This window comes from Chiloscyllium punctatum, chromosome 7 (assembly GCF_047496795.1).
Source record: "Chiloscyllium punctatum isolate Juve2018m chromosome 7, sChiPun1.3, whole genome shotgun sequence".
Lineage (NCBI taxonomy): Eukaryota > Metazoa > Chordata > Chondrichthyes > Orectolobiformes > Hemiscylliidae > Chiloscyllium > Chiloscyllium punctatum.
Window position 1 is genome coordinate 96,921,241 of NC_092745.1, and position 23,516 is coordinate 96,944,756.

Genomic DNA, 23,516 nt, shown 5'->3' on the forward strand with positions numbered 1-23,516 from the left:
ATAAAAGCAAATGAAAAAGCATAGGATGTGCTGAAGATTAGTGAGAAACCTTTAAAAATAGCAGAGGATAACTGAAAAAGCAGGAAAGGGGAAGACGATGAAATGAGAGTATGGTAATTAGTAAAATAAATGAAGATTGCAAGAGCTTTTTAAATATCTAAAAGGAAAGAGAGAAGCAAGAATGGATATTGGACCATTGGAAAATGAAGCTGGAGAATTAGTAAAGGGGAACAAAGAAGTGGCGGAGGAACTGAATAGGTACTTTGCGTAAATTTTCACAGAGGAAGACGCCCTTCTTAAACAGTGGCACCATGTTTGCCAACCTTCGGTCTTCCGGCACCTCACCTGTGACTATTGATGATGGATTCCTGAAAAAGGGCTTATGCCCGAAACGTCGATTCTCCTGCTCCTTGGATGCTGCCTGACCTGCTGCGCTTTTCTAGCAACACATTTTTCAGCTCTGATCTCCAGCATCTGCAGTCCTCACTTTCTCCCACTATCGATGATACAAATATATCAGCAAGAGGCCCAGCAATCACTTCTCTAGCTTCCCACCGAGTTCTTGGGTACACCTGATCAGGTCCTGAGGATTTATCCACCTTTACCCGTTTCAAGACATCCAGCACTTCCTCCTCTGTAATCTGGACATTTTGCAAGATGTCACTATCTATTTCCCTACAGTCTATATCTTCTATATCCTTTTCCACAGTAAATACTGATGCAAAATATTCATTTAGTGTCTCCCCCATTTTCTGTGGCTCCACACAAAGGCCGCCTTGCTGATTTTTGAGGGGCCCTATGACATCTTTATGACTCTATGACCAGCAGCATACTGAGATTTGGGGGCAGAGGTGAGTGCAGTGGCCAACAATAAAGAGAAGGTAACAAAAACAAAGTTGCAGGAGGAACTCAGCACATCTGGCAGCATCCGTGAAGAGAAATCTGAGTTAGCTTTCTGGTCTTGTGACCCTTCCTTAGAACTGATGGTAGCTAGGAAAATGTCGGTTTATACACATAAGATACGGTCGGGGGAAGGGGCAAGGAATAAACGATAAGTAGGGATAGAGCCCAGAGAGAGAACAGTTGGACAGACAAAGGAGTGGATAACGATCTGATTAGGAGAGTGAATATCTGTTTATGGAGACTGTTAGTGATTAACAACAGGTAATGTGTAATGACAAACTGGGATAACAAGGCCTAAAATGTGGATTATGGGGCTAGGACATAGGAGAGCTCCAGCCCTAAAACTATTGAATATGATATTGAGTCTGGATGGCTGCAGGGTCCCTGATAAAGTATGAAAGAAATAATAGCTAAAAAGAAACCCCATATTTATGAGAATACATTTTGTATTAATAAAATGACTTTTAATAAAGGGCTAAGTTAGGTGACCATGAGAATGAATGTATCCAAGCAAAAATGATCAGTTAGGAGAAAGTGAGGACTGCAGATGCAAGAGATCAGAGTTGAGAGTGTGGTGCTGGAAAAGCACCATAGGTCAGGCAGATTCCTGATGAAGGAAACATCGATTCTCCTGCTCCTCAGATGCTGCCTGACCTTTTGTGCTTTTCCAGCACCACGCTTTCAACAAAGATTATCAGTTGCCCTGTTTCCCAGAAGCTTGCCATAACAAGTTGCTATGAAATCATGATGCAATGACCAGGACCAGATAGTTGCCTAGCTTCTGGCGTACATAGTTTTGAATAGTTAGGGTTCTTTCACACGTTAAATAAACTAATAGAATTAACAACTTTTTGTTCCCTAGCTTCTGATGTACATAGTTTTGAACTGTTAGTTTATGTATGAAGGAACCCTAATAGAATTAACAGCTTTGTTCCTATCTCATTCCCATACATTTATGCAAATAATGCAAAATGCCAGCAGCTTTGTTTTACAATACTAAATTTATCGAGAACCTAATGAGAACCTGATTAATAAATAAACATTTTATGGTGTGAATTAGAGAAAAATAGAGCACACTATGGGAATAAAATGCTGTCTCTTTACTATGTTTGAGAGATCATTTATTGGCATTTTTTCTGATAACCTAGATTTTTTTTGTCTATTGATCGCTCGTTGGCCTAATAACAATATAAGGTATCATCTTGCAGCTTGTGCTGGAACACTGCAATAGACCTGAGACAGATGTTGGCCAGGAAACCAGGTGGTGTGTTAAAGTGCTATGCAACTGGAATTTCAGGGGGTTTTTTTTGTGGACAGAGTGTAGATGTTCTGTGAAGTAGTCATCCAGTCTATGCTTTGTTACCCCAATGTAGAGACCACATTGTGAGCATTGAATGCAGTAGGCAAAATTGTGTGAAGTGCAGGTAAAGTGCTGCTTCACCTGTTAAGTATGTTTGGGCCTTGGATAGTGAAGAGGGAGAAGGTAAATGGTTGGGCGTTACACGTTTGGCAGTTGCGGGGGAAGGTGTATTTGGGAGTGAAGGAAGAGTGCAGCAGGGTGTCCTGGAGGGAAGGGTTCCTGCAGAAAGCAGACAAGAGAGGGGAGGCTGAAAGATCTGAAGGTGGATAAATTACCCAAGTTCCAGAGTTCTGAAGGAGATTGCTGAGGAGATTAGTGAGGCATTTGTGGTAATCTTTCAGAATGACTGGAGTCAGGGAGATTCCCAGATGATTGGACTTGTCCAGAGTCTAATATAACATCTGTTGAAGACGGGAGGGAAGAAGAAGACATGGAAACGGTAGTCCATTAGTCTGACTTTGATCCTTGGTATAATTTTAGAGTCCATTCCTCTAAGGATGAGATTGTGGAGTTCTTGGAAGTCCATGGTAAAATAGGGTAGGGTCATCATAACTTTACCAAGGGGAGGTTATGCCTGACAAATTTGTTAGAATTCTTTGGGGAGGTAATGAGCAGGTTTGACAGAAGAAAGCCAGTGGTCATGGTCTGTTTGGATTTCCAGAAGGCCCTTGACAAGGTGCTGTTCTGGAGGCTGCTAAATAAAATAAAAGTCCATGGTATTAAGAGACAAGATACTGGCATGGATACAAGATTGACTGATTGGCAGAAGGCAGAGAGTGGGGATCAAGGGTTATTTTTCCAGGATGGCAGCCGGTGACTAATGGAATTCTGTAGGGGTACATGTTGGGACCACAAGCACTCATGTTGTATATTAACAGTCTGGGCGACAGAACTGTTGCAAAGTTTGCAGGTGACATATGGTTAGTGGAGGCAGCAGAAGGGCCTGCATAGGCTATCAGCGTAGGAACAGAAGTGGCAAATGGAGCAAATGGAATACAATGAGGGGAAATTGTGTGGTTGTACACTTTGGTAGGAAGAATAGAGGTGTAGACTGTCTTCTAATCTAAAGCCTAAAGGGACTTGGAAATCCTAGTTTAAGATTCTCTTAAGGTTGACATGCAGATTCACTTGGCAGGTAGGACGGCAAATGCAACGTTAACATTCATTTCAAGAGGAGTAGAATACAAGAGCAGAGGTGTATTGCTGATTAGTAAGATAATAAAGAGAAGGCAAGAAAATGGAGTTGAGAAATATATCAGCTATGATTGCTGGAATAGACTCAGTGGGCTGAATAGTCTAATTCTGCTCCTACGTATCATGGTCTAATGGATATGTTGTTATCTTGTGTGCTGTTTCTGCTTGTAATCCTTATTCATGCAAAATAAATAAACCTTTGATGCATTTAGCATGTGCAATTTGTTTTTTTAATATCTTGATAGAAACGTTCAGTGGAAGATTTGAAAGAACGGTATTATAGTATTTGTGCAAAGTTAACGAAGATCCGTGCTCCACCTGGTTCTGATCCCAAACTCTCTGTCTTTGACGCTGGACATGAGAGACGGAGAAAAGAACAGCTTGAAAGACTGTACAACAGAACACCAGAGCAGGTAAAAATAGTCCTGCATAACGTAGTACATTGGAAAGAGAAAACATCTAATACAGAGGAACCTCGATTATCCGAAGGACACAGGCGGGGAGTATTTCATTCAGTTAATCGAATACTGGATAATATAGTTAGCCAAGCATCGGGACCTTGTGATCTTGCTCCGATAATCCAAAATTGAATGCCGGATAATCGAGGTTCCTCTGTATTAGTCAGCAAACAACTGTAAAATACAAAATCTAATAAATGGAACAAACTGGTTATCAAGCAGGAATCAGTAAAAGATATGAGGAGATTTTGTGCTTTTGTAGGAATTGTAGTAGAGGCAAAGTTGGCATAGTCCTATTGAATCATAGGGCTGCTCTTTCATTAGAGACAGAGATGATTGGTGGTGGTTTAACTTGAGGGACACATCTTGGGCAAAGGGAGAGGTTGACAAAGAGTGTCCTTGGTAAATTCAGATGGTGCAGGAATTGAACCCATGCTGTCGTCATTACTCTGCATCACAAACCAGTTATCCTGCTAACTGAATCCAAAGAGGATGTGGTAAGATCAAGTAGTTTAGAGTTTTTAAAGTCAAAGAGAGGTACAAGAAGGTGAAAGTAATAACTGCTAAAGAAAAGTGCATTGTGTTTCAGCATCTTGTACTGTCACAGGAGCATGGAGTATTGAATTATTTCAGAGGGCAGAAATATAGAGGGAGATCAGTAATTCCAGATTAAACATTGTTTTAGAAACGGCTAGGATTAGATGATGTTTTCATATTTTCAAAGTGCCTGTTAATTCGTTTATATGATAAATATCTTTCAAGATTTTGTTTTTAATCATGTAGCACTCAGCAATAACACATGGTCAAGCTTATTTAACGTATACGTTTTTGTGGTTCTGTTCGCCGACTTGGGAATTTGTGTTGCAAACGTTTCGTCCCCTGTCTAGGTGACATCCTCAGTGCTTGGGAGCCTCCTGTGAAGCACTTCTGTGATGTTTCCTCCGGCATTTATAGTGGCTTGTCTCTGCCGCTTCCGGTTGTCAGTTCCAGCTGTCCGTTGCAGTGGCCGGTATATTGGGTCCAGGTCGATGTGTTTGTTGATAGAATCTGTGGATGAATGGCATGCCTTTAGGAATTCCCTGGCTGTTCTCTGTTTGGCTTGCCCTATAATAGTAGTGTAATAAAATAGAGAACAGCCAGGGAATTCCTAGAGGCATGCCATTCATCCACAGATTCTATCAACAAACACATCGACCTGGATCCAATATACCGGCCACTGCAGCGGACAGCTGGCACTGACAACCGGAAGCGGCAGAGACAAGCCACTATAAATGCCGGAGGAAACATCACAGAAGCGCTTCACAGGAGGCTCCCAAGCACTGAGGATGTCACCTAGACAGGGGACGAAACGTTTGCAACACAAATTCCCAGCTCGGCGAACAGAACCACAACAACGAGCACCCGAGCTACAAATCTTCTCCCAAACTTTTAACGTATACGTTTTCTGTGCTGGGTTAGTCAATATTAAATGGACAAAATTAAAGGTGACAGTCTTAAACTTGGATAAGAAACCATTGTTACAGCTACTGCTTACTAAATGTAACTATAATTGCTAAATGAGGACAACATTATGTTTGATTGCTCCTGTACATAATCATCAATACCTGATATTCAACTTTACATGAACAATTGCGATTTGTATAAACTACCATAAAAAAACTTGTTGGCTGTGAACTTGAACCTATCAACTTAAGGAAGTGAAATTTAAAGAGAAAATAGAAAAAAAATTGCTGTTTGAAAAATGAACTTTACTCCCATTCCAGCAAACAAATCTCTGTGCAGCTTTTTTTTAAAAAACTTGTCAATCTAGGATATTATGCAACTTACCCACTAGGGGTCAGCATTGTTTTGATATAATATTCAACTCTCGTTTGTAGGTAGCTGAAGAAGAGTATTTAATACAAGAACTGAGAAAAATTGAAATGAGGAAAAAAGAAAGAGAAAAGAAAACACAAGATTTGCAGAAACTCATCACAGCTGCAGATAATACGACAGAAATGCGTCGGGCAGAGCGCAAGGCAGCAAAAAAGAAATTGCCGCAGAAAAAAGAAACAGAAAAACCAGTAAGTGCTGATATACATGTTGTTTTAAAAGTACAAGAACATGCTTGAATAGACTATTTGAGCATTTTATATCACACTGCCACAGCACAAGTCTGTTTCAATTGGAAAAGATGAAAAGCAAAGGAAAGAAATTTAAATCCTTGTGTTTTTTTTAATTGTTGCTCAAACTTGATGCTGATCTGCTTCTCCCAGCATCTATTTTTAGTAAACCTAGTCCATTGTCATAGTTACTAGTAATCCAGTGGCATTTAATTACTTCAGACAGGATTGCTACAAGTCTGAATGACAGATTCATGACTCTTAAGTCTAAAATTACAGTTACTGCTTTAAACATTGCTTCAGTCAGTATTGCTAATACTTGCATTTATATTTTGTATGCTGCACAGTACCTGTTATCTCTTGGCTTGAATAATTGCATCAACATTTGGAGCAAGTTAATGTGTTTGACCATCTTGAGCATTTTATTTCAGAGTATTTGTCACAGTTTGAGACCATCATTTAAAGCTTGCTTTTGTTCAAGATGCACAATACTTGATTCCATTCAGCACTTGTAAATCTTCTGATCAATTGAAGTTCATCTAATTATTTTAAGATTTAACCATGGGATAGGAAATAATACTGTTAGGAGGTACTTCCGCCTCCAGTGACGTCACTCGCCTACACACCGACCATGCCGAATGTGTCTCCGCCCCCTTGCCGTTCTCCGCCCCCTTGCCGTTCTCCGCCCCCTTGCCGTTCTCCGCCCCTTGCCGATCTCCGCCCCTGTGCCTAACCCCTTCCCCGCGCCTAACCCCGCCCCCGCTCCCAGCTCCAGCCCCACACTAGGTCCTAGCTCCCAGCCCTGCCATATTTTCACCATCCCTCCAGACCTACCCCTCTCAGAGGATGAAAGATCAGTCCTCAGCAAAGGCCTCACCTTCATCCCCCTACGCTCCTGTTTTAACGAATTCAACACACAGCGAGACGTCGAACAATTCTTCTGCCGCCTTCGCGTCCGCGTCTACTTCTCCCAGGACTCCACCCACCCTCTGATGACCCCTTCTCCCACCTCCAACACACCCCATCCACCTGGACACCCTGTGCTGGCCTCTACCCGCCCTCGATCTCTTCGTAGCCAACTGTCGCCATGACATTGACTGCCCCAACCTCTCCACCTCTCTCACCCACTCCAACCTCTCACCCTCGGAATGTGTGGCCCTCCACTCCCTCCGCTCCAACCTCAACCTCACCATCAAACCAGCAGACAAGGGAGGCGCGGTGGTAGTTTGGTGCACCGATCTCTATATTGCTGAGGCTAAATGCCAGCTCGCAGACACCTCCTCCTACTGCCCCCTTGACCATGACCCTACCTCCCACCATCATCTCCCAGACCATCCATAACCTCATCACCTCAGGGGATCGCCCCCGACCTCATAGTCCCACAACCCTGCACCGCCCGTTTCTACCTCCTGCCCAAAATCCACAAACCTGACTGCCCCGGCTGACCCATTGTCTCAGCCTGCTCCTGCCCCACCGAACTCATTTCTGCATACCTTGACACGGTCCAAGAACTCCCCACCTACGTTTGGGACACCACCCACGCCCTCCCCCTCCTCCATGATTTTCGCTTCCCCGGCCCCCAACGCCTTATCTTCTCCATGGACATCCAGTCCCTATACACCTCCATCCCCCATCATGAAGGACTCCAAGCCCTCTGTTTCTTCCTTTCCCGCCGAACCAACCAGTACCCTTCCACTGACACTCTCCTTCGACTGACTGAACTGGTCCTCACTCTTAACAACTTCTCCTTCCAATCCTCCCACTTCTTCCAAACCAAAGGAGTAGCCATGGGCACCCGCATGGGCCCCAGCTATGCCTGCCTCTTTGTTGGATATGTGGAACAGTCCATCTTCCGCAGCTACACTGGCACCACCCCCCACCTTTTCCTCCGCTACATTGATGACTGTATCGGCGCTACCCCGTGCTCCCACGAGGGGGTTGAACAGTTCATCCACTTTACTAACACCTTCCACCCCAACCTCAAATTTACCTGGACCATCTCAGACTCCTCCCTCCCCTTCCTAGACCTCTCCATCTCTATCTCGGACGACTGACTCAACATGCACTTATACTATAAACCGACTGACTCCCACAGCGACCTAGATTACACCTCTTCCCACCCTGACCCCTGTATTCCAAATATGGCCATCCCATATTCCCAATTCCTTTGCTTTTGCCGCATTTGCTCCCAGGAGGACCAATTCCAATACTGAACAACCCAGATGGCCTCCTTCTTCAAAGACCGCAATTTCCCCTCAGACGTGGTTGACGATGTTCTCCACCGCATCTCCTCCACTTCCCGCTCCTCCGCCCTTGAACCCCGCCCATCTAATCGCCACCAGGACAGACCTACCACCCCACCAACCTCCAGATACATCGGATCATCTTTTGTCATTTCTGCCACCTCCAAACAGACCCCACCACCAAGGATATATTTCTCTCCCCACCCCTATCAGTGTTCCAGAAAGACCACTCCCTCCGCGCCTCCCTCGTCAGGTCCACACCCCCCACCAACCCAACCTCCACTCCCAGCACCTTCCCTGCAACCACAAAAAATGCAAAACTTGCACCCACACCTCCCCCCTCACTTCCCTCCAAGGCCCCAAGGATTCCTTCAGTATCCATCAGAAATTCACCTGCACCTCCACACACATCATTTACTGCATCCGCTGCACCCGATGTGGCCTCCTATACATTGGGGAGACAGGCCGCCTACTTGCGGAATGTTTCAGAGAACACCTCTGGGACACCCGCACCAACCAACCCAACCGTCCCGTGGCTGAACACTTTAACTCCCCCTCCCTATCCGCCAAGGACATGCAGGTCCTTGGCCTTCTCCATTGCCAGACCATGGCAACACGATACCTGGAGGAAGAGCGACTCACCTTCCGCCTAGGAACCTCCAGCCACAGGGGATGAATGCGGATTTCTCCAGCTTCCTCATTTCCCCTCCCCCCACCTTTTCTCAGTCCCAGCCCTCGGACTCAGCACCGCCTTCTTGACCTGCAATCTTCTTCCCGACCTCTCTGCCCCCACCCCCTCTCCGGCCTATCACCCTCAACTTCACCTCCTTCCACCTATCGCATTCCCAGTGCCCCTTCCCCCAAGTCCCTCCTCCCTACCTTTTATCTTAGTCTGCTTGGCACACCCTCTTCATTCCTGAAGAAGGGCTTATTCCTAAAACGTCGATTCTCCTTCTCCTTTGATGCTGCCTGACCTGCTGCGCTTTTCCAGCAACACATTTTTCAGCTCTGATCTCCAGCATCTGCAGTCCTCACTTTCTCCCTGTTAGGAGGTACATGCCCATAGGAAGTAATCCGGTCTATGATCTCCTTTTGTCACATATAATATAATATAATATTGGCAGTAACTTTGAGCTGACTCGAGAACAGATTGTACAAATGTGAATAAGCAATGCAAATTCTGAACTGTTTGACTACTGCACTGAAAATCCTTCATGTTATTTTCCATGGACTAAAAATATTTGGTAATTTTGGTAAACTGGAGGCTTTTAAGAAAGTGTTTTTTGTGTGTCTCTTAGGGATTTCTGCAATTGTATTATACTTAATTTGTGCCAGAAGTATATAGTGTTGTAACAAGTGAGACAAACAGTTAACACATGCTAATGCATTTTTTTTGCAGATCTGAATAGAATTGCTGCTGGAGATTTTTTTTAGTTAACTAATCAAAAGTTAATTAGTGATTGCCACATTGACTAGAATCTTCTGCTGTTCTATGCATAATAATTTTCTCTGCTACATTTTATAAATAAAAGGTAATTAATTGATGCTGTAATAATCCCAAAGAAGAGAAATGATGTACTCTCTTATACAAAAGGTGTGGTACCCAGAACCTGTTTTACTTATTTCTACATCTTTGTCGTACTTCTGTATCAAAATATCCTGCCTATTCCTGTTTTATAGGCTGTACCAGAAACAGCAGGCATCAAATTTCCAGACTTCAAGTCCGCAGGTGTCACATTACGCAGTCAAAGGGTAAGACTTTTAAAAATATTGTTTCATTTTTAAATTGCAGAAGATGAGTAATCTTGACTTGAGGTATTGTGTATGTGAATTGAGCTAGCAATGCAAACGTAAAATAAACTCAGTTGGGGCTCTACTTGATATCATTTTCCCAGACCTGACTACAAATAGCGGATAAGTAAAGCACTAGTTTAATAATAGCAGTAATTATGATAACTTGTTTTGGACATTAAGCCTAGCTTATCATAATTTTGGATTTTATTGACCATTTTTCTCATGGAGAGAGTTTGGAAAACTTGTTATATTTAAAAACATTAAGTAGATTGCTTCCCATCCCAGTAATCAATGTACACCTTAATTCCATTCTGTTGGGAAGACCCTGGTCTCTAGTTCAGCTGGGGTCATTTACTGTCTGTTCATTGTCAGAAACTAGAAACAAAAAAGCACATTGACAGCACTAATGGAGATTACAATAAATGCTGACCAGCCCACGATGCCCACATCCCCATGAGTGAATAAAAGAAAATTGCCCTCTTGTGAGGTGATTTCTTCTGTTCTGACCGAGCCAGGTAGAGAGAGAGGTTTTAATAAAAGAGTGGTCCAGAGTATTGATGACTGTGAACCAAATATTTCCGGCAATTCAGATCATTTTATCAGCCCTCTATGAATACCCCTCCCCTAAACTTGAATCACAAATGACTGTCCCTCCATACTAATCCACAGTTGCAATTAAATGTCAGCAGAAGCTAAGAATAGTGAAGAAATGCAAAAATGATAGCCTACTCAGTGGAATAATCTAATTCACAGAAGCAAACGTAGTTAAATCATAAACTTTAACATGAAATAAAGCTTTTTTTTTATAAAGTAGTTTGCCTTGAGCAAATGTAATACCAGTCACTCATGCGTTGATTTTGTATTTCCAGTATAGCTAATATGATACAGAGATGGATTTCTAGCAAAATAAATGTATACTAAAGCACTTGCTATTATTTAAACTTTACTATTTCATTGCACATTCTGGAATCTGAAAACTAGGGCACGATTTAGTAGGATTAAAACACATTAACACTGAAAACTTGCTTGTACCCGGTCATGCAAAATAACAGGAAAGGAATGATTATTCAAATTTCAATTTGGTTCATGTTATGGGTGGGGCCTTCTTGAAGGTCAGAAAGTTCTGCATGGATTTGTTTAAGATGTTCACGTGTCAATAGTCTCCATTCTGTTTTAGTCTCTGTAGTCAATCGATGAATGAGAAATGTAGCTCAAGGCTAAATTGTCTAACAAATCTACCAGATTGTGGAAAGTGGTATCAGTAGTAATCACAGTTTACATTTCTTGTTTGTAACTTCTATTAGTATCGAGGACAGCAGGGTTAGGTATTTTGTCATGGTTAAACCCACTGTTTGCTTGGATTCTCTGAAGTCAGAGTCTAAAGGAAATCTTGATACATATTACTATTTTTAAAACAAAATTCTGTTCTTGGGTGTGTTGGGCCTAAGGATAATGAGGGAATAATGAATCAGCATTCTGATGAGTTGACCAGGGCATGCTATTAATTGTAGTGTGACTGTACCAATGTCCGAGTCCCTTCTTCCCATTATTTTTCTTAATTAAACCGACGTCTTATTGCCATCTTTTAAATGCATTAATAATGGCTTGAAGTGGTATGAAAGCTGTTAGTTAGGTCTGTAAACTATGATAATCAGAGATTCTGTACGATGGTTATACTCTTCGTGGAGGTAAGATCATTGGTTCGTGGTGTCAGGCAGCATGAAATTACAATTTACGTCACTTACAATGCTGAATGCTTGTAATTTTGGTACTTCTGTATAGCTGCTTTGATAGTCCAGCAAAAAGAGTTCCTATTTAAGAACAAGGTGTTCCATGCCTCAGTAATGTACAGGATGAATTTATTAAATAGTATCAACAGCTAAAGTGTATTTTAATTTACTATCATTACCAACATTTTATGATTTATATTGCTGATTTGAAACTCATATGTGAAAACTCACCCATGCCAGTTTGTTTTAAAGACTGATGAACGCAGGCCAGTCTGTATGCAAAATTTATTTCATCAAAATGAGTAATATATTACTCAAATACTTTTAATAATGCATTAGTTCTTATAGGCTAACATGTTGCAATTTGTTTATTGGGTTGACTTTAAAGAAGCACTCATTCAGTTGAAATACCAAATGTTCTGAGGAATGATTCTTTAATTTTAAAACTGTTTAAGTGGCCATTTTCTTTCCCAAGTTTGAAATTTTTCCAGGTATTTTTATTGTTTGACCATGTAATTATGACCTATTTTGTGGGGAATTTTGATTCTTACTTTTCTTAATTAGTAGTAATCAAACCAGTTAATTGCAAACAATAGAAATGTTGGTATATGGGGATGGTAAAGGTAAAGACTCATTTGCTGAATAGTTTTGTAGTAAAATGATCTTTGTTATTGCCGAATGAGTAATTATCATGAAAGAAAATTTTAGATGAGTTTCATAATCTAGACCCTAGAACTGGCATTACATGTACTGATTTTGAACCTGTTCTATAGCAACCAAAGTTGCTAAATTATTGATGAATTGTATAACTCTTCTGGTTTAGTTGTCATATTGTTGCATTGTCATCTTTTCCTCTGTGCTCCCTTTATAGAAGAAAGACTAGCTATGCCCGCTGAATTTGAAAAGCCTTCAGACATTTCACATATTTTTTAATAAGCAGTGCAGATGTTTGTGACACCAGTAGAGACAAATAACTTTGAAGGAAAAAGAAATTCAAGCTTGTCATTGGTAGCTGACAGAATAACATTAGAAGATTGCACATTTTAAGATTTTTACTAAAAGCAGTTGGCAAAACAATATTTTTGGAGGCAGCTTTACTTGGAACTACAGAACAGAACTCTCTCCTTTTACTTTTAAAATCGATACAAAAGTATTTCACAAGTACTTTTCTTAAAGTAGTCATTTTGTTTATGTGGACTCAGTGTTCTGAGGAGTTTATTCTCCCAGCCTGATCAACATTTAACTCCAGTCTTTGATAGTGAGGATTTTTTTCCCCTGAAGATTCTTACTGTAGTATGAGCTATGTGATTTTGTTCTAGTTTTGTTTGAATTCAGAATAATTTGATCTTTTGATCCAATCGTAAAGTCCTACCTACCTGCATTCCTGTGTGATGAAGCATTGTGACTTTTCAACCTCTGGTTGCTTCATTTCTCCTAGATTCTGAAAGACTTCTTGTCTAAGAGTCTGAGATATCTGAGAAAACCTTTTCCTCCTAAAGCACATCTCCATGGCAACCTGAATACCAAGGGCCTTGTCCAGGTAGAAATACAGATAAACAGCCCTCAAGACTCCAATTTTCTTTCATCTCAATATAATACAAAACAATATAATAATACAATACAATAAAATACAGAGAGGAAAAGGCTCTTTGGCCATCCAAGCCTGTTTTTATTCTTAATCTTTATCATAGATCATAGATTCTCTACAGTGTGAAAACAGGCCATTTGGCCCAACACCGACCCTCAAAAGAGTAACCCACCAGACCCATTCCCCTACCCTATTACTCTACATTTATCTCTAACTAATGTACCTAACCTACACATCCTTGAACATTGTTGCCAATTTAGCATGTCTAATTCACCTAACCTGCGCATCTTTGGATTGTGGAAGGAAACTGGAGCACCTGGAGCAGACACTAGGAGAATGTGCAAACTCTACACAGGCAGTCGCTTGAGGCTGGAATTGAAACCAGGTTTCTGGTGCTGTGAGGCAGCAGTGCTAACCCCTGAGCCATGTTGCCTGTAATTTAGGCCTGGTACTTACTGCTCAAGCATGATATCTATCCCTCTATTTGCCTCCTGTTCGTGTGTCTTATCCAGAAACGCCTTAAATGTTGCTAACGTGTCTGCTTCCACCACCTCCACTGGCAGTCTGTTCCAGGCACCCACCCGCTTCAGTGTGAAAAGATTTCCCTGCACATCTTCCCTAAACTTGCCACCTCTCACCTTGAACCTGTGCCTTCTTGTAATTGACCTTTACACCTTGGGGGAAAAAGTTCTGACTATCCACCCTACCTATGCCTCTCATAATTTGTAGGCCTCTATCAGGTCACTCCCCAGCCTCCATCTTTCCAGTGAAAATCATCTGAGCTTACCCCACTTCTCATACCTAAAACGCTCAAGAACAGGCAACATCCTGGTAAACCTTCTCTGCACACTCTCCAAAGCATCCATGTCCTTCTCGTAGTGTGGCAACCAGAGTTGCATGCAGTATTCCAAAATGTGGCCTAACTAAAGTTTTGTACAGGGTAAAAACAATAACTGCAGATGCTGGAAACCAGATTCTGGATTAGTGGTGCTAGAAGAGCACAGCAGTTCAGGCAGCATCCGAGGAGCAGTAAAATCGACGTTGCGGGCAAAAGCCCTTCATCAGGAAGTTTTGTACAGCTGTAACATGACTTGCCAACTTTAATATTCGATGTCCCAGTCAATAAAGGTGAGCTTGCTGTATGTCTTCTTGACCACCTTGCCTACCTATGTTGCAACTTTCCAGGATCTGTGGACCTGTACACTCAGATCCTTATGTATGTCAGTGTTGTAAAGGGTTCTTCCATTTATTGTACATTTCGCATCTGAATTTTACCTTCCAAAATCTTGAAAGTGAATGGACAGTTTAAATTATTACTGTTTGCATCTCAACATTCTTAACATCTTGGAACTTTGGATACTAGCAATGCAACCACTATAAATAAAGCTTCCAAATATGAGCACCTAACACCACCTTATCAGCACAATAATCCAGGCCTCCTCTTTATCTAAAACATATCACCCAACCCATTGCTGGGCAGGCTTTAGAACAAGTCACATGATCCCCTCTATATTTTATCTGAAATTATTGGCTCTGCGTAAACATAATCCTTATTTTTTGGCCATCTGAGTGCTGTTAGTCATCGAATCTAGTGAATTAGTGATCTATAGTTTACACTAAGCAAGGTTATTGTACCCTCTTATGCCTTAGCATTCGTCAAATTGATTCTGTTCTCAAACCCTTTGAAACTTTTTTCCCTATTCCTGTGATGTTCTCCTTGGCTAAAAATGCAGAGAAGGAACCCCTTGTTCTTTTTTTTTCCCTATTCGGTCTATTTGAACACTTTGCAATTCGGAATGTTTAACATCCAGACTAGTCCTTCCTTGAGCTAGGTCTCATTCATGATGATTATTGTCACAACCACATCATTCCATATGGTAACCTCTGTCTCTAACTCCATGCTCCATGCATTCACGTTGCAACCCTGATTTAGACTTCATTACTTTGTCCATTACTCAAACTCTACAGACTAACTTGCTATTTTCTCTTGCCTCTCTGAGCTTTTTGTGCTCCCAGTATTACCTTCTAATATTCTCTCCTGGTTCCCCACCGAGTTATATTAACCCTCCCGACAGTGCAAGCAAAATTCACTGCAAGGAACTTTAGTCTTGGATCCATTCAGCTGTAACCCATCTGGTATAGATCCTTCTGCAGTTGGATTTTTGGCCACGCATTTGACCTCAGAAACTTGATGCTGATTTGGGAAGCCAGATTTTGATGCACCTTGCCACTATGCCATTGTGTGAAAGTGGTCTTCAGTTTCAAATAGGGTATCCTTTTTACTATCCGCGAAGACCTGGCAGCCTTTAGTATCAAAGCCCACTGCATAACTCTTACAGCATTACGCCTGAAATTAGGAACTTACTAAGAAGTATGAGGAGGGTCTTGCATCCTAAAAGCACTCTGCATAAGTAGCATTTATGTAACATATTAAATGTAAAAAAAAATTATCCCATGGTGTTTTACAAAGAGGTAATCAGAAAAAAAATTTAAATTGAACAAGCTGACGTATTTGGAGGGGATCCCAAAGCTTTGTAAGCAAGGTGGTTTTAAGGAGAATTGTAAAGAGTGGGAAGTGAAAGGGCATTTGGAGATTTGTGGGGAAATTTCTGTAATTTTGGATCTAACTAAGGCGCAACTGACAATGATAGGACAAAAGGAGGATAGTGTGTACATCTAGCATTAAGAAAGGGTGAATTCATGATGAGGGTTGGTGATTGTAATGCTTGTGGAGGCTACTGAAATGGGGAGGAGTGAAAATATTAAGAAATTTGAATTGGAAACCTTGCAAGGCAAGAGCCAACGCAAATCAGTATGAATTTCAGTATTATGTGAATAGAACTCATTGAGGACTAAAATATGAGCAGCAGATCAGTGTGATGTGATGGAATTCCTGCAGGGTCAAAGATAAAAATTCCTTCAATAATGAGCCACACACTCCAATGTACTTCTGCAGCAGTGAAGTCTTTAATAATGGTTAGTGAATTTATATGGGCTTGCAGAGTTCTGAGTTAATTCAAAGGAAAAATACCGTTCAGGATTAAAATTAAAACTGAATTCTTTTCTTTGAGGATTGAAAGTTCTATCTCAACTGATTAACAGAAATATTTCGTGGATACGCATTTAACTCTGTGCCAGAAATACAGCACTTCTGAAAGCGGAATGCAGGATTGCTATGTGCCCCTTTGCTATCTTTTGCTCATGGAATTGTACAGTACAGAAAAGGCCTTTGGGCTCATTTGAGTCTATATTAATAAAAAAAAAACTACTCCTCATCTATAATCCACGTGGTTCATAACCTTGAATGTTCTGATACTTAAAGTGCTTATTCAACTATTTTTTAAATGTTGTGAAGTTTCCTTGCTCAACTACCCTTCTAGGCAGTGCATTCCAGATTCCAAGCATCCTTTTGGTGAATAAAAAATTTCCTCCAATCTCTCTCAACCTTTACCTTGAAATTATACCTCCTTTGTTATTGACCCACCGAATAAGGGGAATAGCAGCTTTCAGCCAACTTGTCCATTACTCTCAAAAATTTACACCTGTCAGCTCCCCTGTTGGCCTTACCTTCTCCAAAGAAAACAACCTGTGCTTATCCAGCCTCTTCATAGCTAAACTGCTCCACTCTTAAAAATTCATTTTTCTGGGCGTTGCTGGCTGGCGAGCATTTATTGACTGTCTCTAGTTGCCCTGGGAAGATGGTGAGCTGCCTTCTTGAACCACTGCGGTCCATCTCAGTCCAATCCCAGGCAATATTCTGGTGAATAGTCTTTGTATCATTTCTTGTGCTATCACATCATTCTTACAGTTTGGTGAAGAACTACATGTGATACTCAAGCTGTGGCCTAACCAAAGTTCTGTACAGCTCCGACATAATCTTCTTGCTCTTATAAGCTATGCCACAGATTAAAAACAGAAATGCATAGAATGTCCTGGAAGAGATTGAGAAAGGAGAATGTGCATTCAGGGAGATTATGAATTAAGGAGGGAACAGCATACTTCATATGGGCGGCATGGTGGCACAGTGGATAGCCCTGCTGCCTCACAGTGCCAGAGACCCGGCTTCAATTCCTGCCTCAGGCAACTGCCTGTGTGGAGTTTGCACATTCTCCCCGTGTCTGCGTGGGTTTCCTCTCCCAGTCCAAAAATGTGCAGGTCAGGTGAATTGGCCATGCTAAATTGCCCGTAGTGTTAGGTGAAGGGGTAAATGTAGGGGAATGGCCCTGGGTGGGTTGCGCTTCAGCGGGTCGGTGTGGACATATTGGGCCGAAGGGCCTGTTTCCACACTGTAAGTAATCTTAAAAAAAACACTTTTGTATTCCTGATGTTTATCAGGGATACAATATTTTTTTTAAATAACTGAGATGTTTTTCCTTCAGTTCTAATAGGTATAAAATGATAGAAAATTGCACACCACCAAGTCGCTTGCACTTCCTTGATAATATGTCAAAAGGGACTATCTCCGCTTGAAAGACATTGCCAAAACATTTGCTTGTTTTGCAAAGTGTTAGGATGGAGATAGGAAAAAGTAACAAGCAATAGAACATCATCCCAATGTTTATTTAGAAAAGTGTATGAATACTTTAAATAGATGAGTATTTTAATCACTAAGGAATTTACATTTCTTTTCAAAAAGAACCAGTTGTATTTGCAATTACCTGCTTGTAATTTGGTTTGAAATCTCTCTTCCAAAAAAAAAGTTGTTATACTTCCTCTGCCTTTCTTTCTGCATTGGTTGTTGTGAATGGAATTTAATCTGTTACTTAAATCAGTTTTTAAACTGTGTTTACTAAAACATCTATATTTTAGAATGGGGAAAAATATCAAATTTAAAAGAAGCCTATGGTTATTTGCCATTGGAATAATTTGGGTGGTTGTTTCCATGATTGCAGTAAACTAATTTTAATGAACTTGCTGTCACATTGTTGATTTCTCTTGTTTTCTGTATTTAGATGAAACTACCTAGCTCAGTTGGACAGAAGAAGATTAAAGCCATTGAACAGATGCTGACAGAGTTGGGAGTTGGTAAGCAAAGAAATGGATATCATTATTTTATTGATTACTTTCTGCTAAAGACGTATGTGCACATTGATCACGCTATTACAATGAATTTTGAACAGTATATTACCAGTCAAATTGTGTCAGTGACTATTTAATGTAAAGGAAAGGGATGTTCTGAAACAAATAAATACATTTTGAGATAATTGCTGAGAAAAGGAAATCTGGTGCTGTTATGTTCAGTAGTTTTGAAGGCGCAGTAACATCTCTTTAACATCTAAAAGGGAGCGAGTGAGACATTCATTTTTTAAAAATTTACTCATGGTCTGTGGTATTGTTGGCAAGGCCAGCAGTTATGACACCCATTGCCCTTGAGAAAGTACTGGTGAACCACCTTTAACAGCTGCAATCCACAGGGGCTAGGTATGCCTACATTGTTAAGAAATGAGCTCTAGCATTATGAGCCAGCGACAGTGAATGAATACAATATCTTTCTAAGTGACATTGGGTGTGGCTTGGAGGGGCAACTTGCAAGTGGTGCTCGTGTCCATCTACTTCCTTATCTTTCTAGCTGGTGGTGGTCACAGGTTTGGAAGGTGCTGTGGTGTGTTCCTGCAGTTCATCTTGTAGAGAGTACACACTGCAGCCATTGTGTGCTGGTGGTGGGAGTGATTGAGTATTGAAGGTGATGAATAGGGTGCCAACCAAGTTGGCTGCTTGTTGTGGACGAGAGTGTCCAGAAAAGTGGAGAGTATTCCATTCCACTCCTGACTTGTGCCTTATGATTGGTGGACAGGCTTTGGGGGTGCAGGAGGAGAGTTACTTGCCTTAATTCCTAACCTTTGCAGCTGTAGCCACGTTATTGGTATTGCTCGTCCTGTTTAGTTTCTGGTCAATGGCAATCCCCAGGATGTTGATGGTGGAGACTCTGTAATGGCAATGTCATTGAATATCAGGGTAGATTGTTAGATTCTCTCAAATTAAAGATAGTAATTGCCTGATATTTGTGGTGCAAATTTTAATTGCCACTTATTTGCCCAAGCCTGGATGTTGTCTAGGTCTTACTGCATTTGGACACAAATTGCTTCGGTATCTGAGGAGTTGCAAATGGTGCTGAACCTTGTACAATCATCAGCGAACACCCCCATTTCTGAACTTCTTATGAAAGGAAGGTCCTTGAGGTAGCTGAAGGTGGTTGATTCTAGGATACCACTCTGAAGAACTCTTGCACTGATGTCCTGAGACTGTGATAATAGACTTTCACAATCCACAACTATCCTATGATTCCTACTGCATTGAATATATTATTGAAATACCAGCCTGTGTGCATAAATTTGCCCTGTATCTTGTCACACTAAACCTGACATGGGTGGCAAAATGTTCTGAAATCTTTCCTTCCTAAGGAAAAACAAATTGTATGGTGTTGATGGTCAACAGTATATGTTAAGGCCCTTAAGGAATGATATGAATCACATATACAGAATCATGTAGTCACGCATCCATTGTCACATAATTGCAGTGTACAAATAGTTACTTGTATGCTATTCAGGGCAGTTACCAGCAACACTGTTGCATCTTTCAGGTGATCCATAAATAAATCTTCAACCCCTAAAAAATATTACAAAATGCAATACATTTTTTTATCTCAAGAGAGTCTTCACCAATAAATGGCTCGAATGCTTTGATTAAAATGCTTCAACCTATGACCTCTGCATTTAATCAGTAGGATATGACTGCTTGCTGCCAGGCTGCATATTTTTTTTTAATCGTAGAATCTGACTCAAGAAAAATATGGAGAACAAATTGTTAAAGCAACTTTTTTCACAAAGGTTTTCAATACTAAACACACTAGTATGGGCATACTGACTAATAAAATGCTGGTTTGATAAATAATAGATATTGGTAAGTCACTGTAAAATATTATTTGTTGTGTTATAGAAAATGAATATGTGTAAAATCAACATATAGTTCTTTGTTCAGAATGGTAGAACATTGGTGCTGTTGAGTCTCTCGGGCAGTTTAATTGATAGTCAGAAGTTCTGACATATTGACTTTTCGGCTTGCGTGTGTCAAACCTATCTAACAATTCAAGGAATTTTTATATTGTTCTGTTTTGTTCTGGAATAAGAGGAAATGTATCACTTTGAAGTGTTTAATAGTTTTAGAGAAATTTGTGAGTACACTGTTGATTATTTTCCTTCTTCAGTAATCCCAGATAGATTATTGAACCACTACAGTAATGCAAACAAAAACTTTTGTTCAACGTCACTGTGATGATTGCTACACCACTGTTGCTTACAAATGATGATTCTCATGTACTGTTCATTTTGTGAGGACATTTTCATTTTACGAGGTTTTATCAATATCAGAAGGAAGCTGATGTAACAAAGGCATTACTACACTCATAGTAAGTCAACTAAGGAGAAGATATACAGGTCTGTGTGGCTGCATTTCTGAAGTATAACACTACCATCACTGAATTGTAATAAAATACAGATACAGATCTAACCTAAGAGTGTTGCAAGACTGGTATAAACCATGCCTTGCTATTTATTATCTTACAACAACCTCCTTATGTCATGTTTTCAACAGTATTTATATAAATTCTCATTGTTTTAGATGCTAAGAAAGTATTGACATATTTTGGTTGATAATGATTTACAGATCTAAACCCAATGCCTACCGAAGAGATTGTACACATGTTCAATGAACTCCGCAGTGATTTGGTGTTATTGTATGAACTGAAGCAGGCATATGCTAATTGTGAATATGAGCTTCAAATGTTAAGACATCGATATGAGGCACTGGCAAAGGCAGGGACAAACAGCTTGGCATCAGGAGAAGGTTTTGGCATTGATGGACCAATGGGAACTGTGGGAACCAGTACTGAAGAAATTAAGGGGGAAGGAAAAGATCAATTCATTGATGTTGTTGGAGCTGCACCTCTCACACCAAACTCGGTAAGTACTGATTTGAAAATGTTCAGCAAACATTTTGATTTGTATGTGGCTAACAAAATAATAATGTCTACTATGGGAAAACGTTGGAATCTATTATAAAGGTCATATTAAAAACAGATTTAGATTTAGATTTAAAATATAACCAAGCAGAGTTAACATGGCTTCGTGGAGGGGTAGTCATGCCTGACAAAATGTTTAGAGCTCTTTGAGGAAGTATAAGCAAGATTGATAAAGGAGAGCTAATAGATGTAATATATTTGGATTTCCAAAAGAGACAATTTCATGAGGCAGTTGTGACCGTGGCAAAGATTAGCAGTAAGATAGAGAATTGAGAGAGTTTTAAAAAGTAATAACGGATGACTTAAAAGGGAAAAATTGACTTTGAGGACAAAGTAGCAAGTAATTTCAAAATGGAAAGCAAGAGCTTCTTTAAACATATAAAATTGAAAAAAGAAGCTGAAGTGAACAAAGTGAATATTCTTCTAAAAGACTTCCATATGGTACCACACATGGGGCTACTTAATAAGATGAATTAATGGTTTTGGGAGTATTGTATTACCATGGATAGAAAATTGGCTATCTGATAGAAGACAGAGTTGGGATGAAGGTGGCATTTTCAAGATGGCACCCTGTAACTAATGGAGATCCACCAGTATCAATGCTGGCTAGAATTATTTCAAAATGTATTAATATTTGGATGAGTGAAGTGAATGCATGATTGCCAAGTTTATAGATGACAGAAAAATAGGTGGGAGGACGAGTGGTGAGGATATCAGACCCTATGTAGAAATACAGACAGGTTGACTGGAGTGGGTGAAAACTTGGCAGATGGATTATAATGTGGTCAAATGTGAGCTTATGCACTTTGACAAGAAGAATAGAGCTGAATATTATTTAAATAGAAAGCGCCAGGAGAATATGACAACACAGAGGTATTTGGGGATCCTCATGCATAAATGGTACATATAAGTTCAGGTGATCGGGAAGACAGTTGGCAATTTCAAAGGGAACAGAATGTTATAATAGGAGGATCTTGCTAAAATTGAATGTTGAGCATAACGCACAACTCCATGTCTCCACTACAGTTTGTGTCTTTTACATGATCTAAAGCACAAATGCAGGTCTGTTTTAGCATTTTCAGCTTTCTTTGAAGCATTTTGGCTAGCTTTTGTCAGTTTGCTAGGTTGACATGTGCTGCCATAGAAAAATTCACAAAAACAACATTAATTCAGTATATGTCCTGCTTCAATGAGCTGTTCTGTGGAGTGTTTACAAGTTTGTGCTCCTAATTTGTTATACAGAAGAGCTTTAGGATCTTAAAGGTTCTGAATGAAAGCCAAAATGAAGTCTGAGTTGCTAATTAATTGTATGCTTAACACCCACATGTTCTCTGCCAACACAATTGTTAAACCACAGGGATTGTAGAAAATGTGGAATTTTTTGAGTGAAATATAAAAGTTAAAAGTTTAAAAGACCAGACCTATTCAGAAAGCTTGCATTCCTCTCAGCAGCTGTAACAACTTCTGCTAATGCCAACAGTTCTTCACTTCTGTTTCATGTCTGTCACTTTTGCAGGCTATTTTCAAAAGGGTCAGATTCAACTTAACGCACTCTTTGCTTTTAATCTTGTGGTTTTTCCAAGACAGCCAGTGCCAGGGTACTTAATGTATACTTTCTTGTTGGTTTTCTTTGCCAAGTGTATCAAGTAGCATTTCCTCAAATTAGTTTGCACCCAGTAGAAGACAGAGCTGAAAATGTGTTGCTGGAAAAGCGCAGCAGGTCAAGCAGCATCTAAGGAGCAGGAGAATCGACATTTTGGGCATGAGCCCTTCTTTGGGCTCCTGCCCGAAACGTTGATTCTCCTGCTCCTTGGATGCTGCCTGACCTGCTGCGCTTTTCCAGCAACACATTTTCAGCTCTCATCTCCAGCATCTGCAGTCCTCACGTTCTCCCAGTAGAAGACAGTCAAAATTGCCTTATCTTCCATGATTTGGGCACTCATCCTCCTTTAGTGAAGCCAGATGTGCACTTGAATCTTCTTGAATAGCACTTTTTGGTATATTTAAAGAATATTAATAGATCCCTATTATATATGTTTTATCAATCAGCATAAAATCATACAGAATGTCACTTTTGAAAATTTGGAAGTGGAGATATCCTGCAAGCCATTTTCAGTGATGTAAAAA

At 40.4% G+C, this 23,516-nt stretch overlaps 1 protein-coding gene across 2 annotated transcripts in view; it reads left to right on the plus strand.

The window, feature by feature from the left end:
- dmap1 (DNA methyltransferase 1 associated protein 1) overlaps nt 1-23,516 on the plus strand; it is a 78,840-nt gene that overhangs the window by 50,877 nt on the left and 4,447 nt on the right. For both annotated transcript variants that reach the window (XM_072574404.1, XM_072574403.1), the window contains exons 6-10: nt 3,703-3,870; nt 5,793-5,978; nt 9,941-10,012; nt 18,325-18,397; nt 21,035-21,330. In XM_072574404.1, the coding sequence (XP_072430505.1) occupies nt 3,703-3,870; nt 5,793-5,978; nt 9,941-10,012; nt 18,325-18,397; nt 21,035-21,330 (795 nt within the window). The remainder of the gene's footprint in view (nt 1-3,702; nt 3,871-5,792; nt 5,979-9,940; nt 10,013-18,324; nt 18,398-21,034; nt 21,331-23,516) is intronic.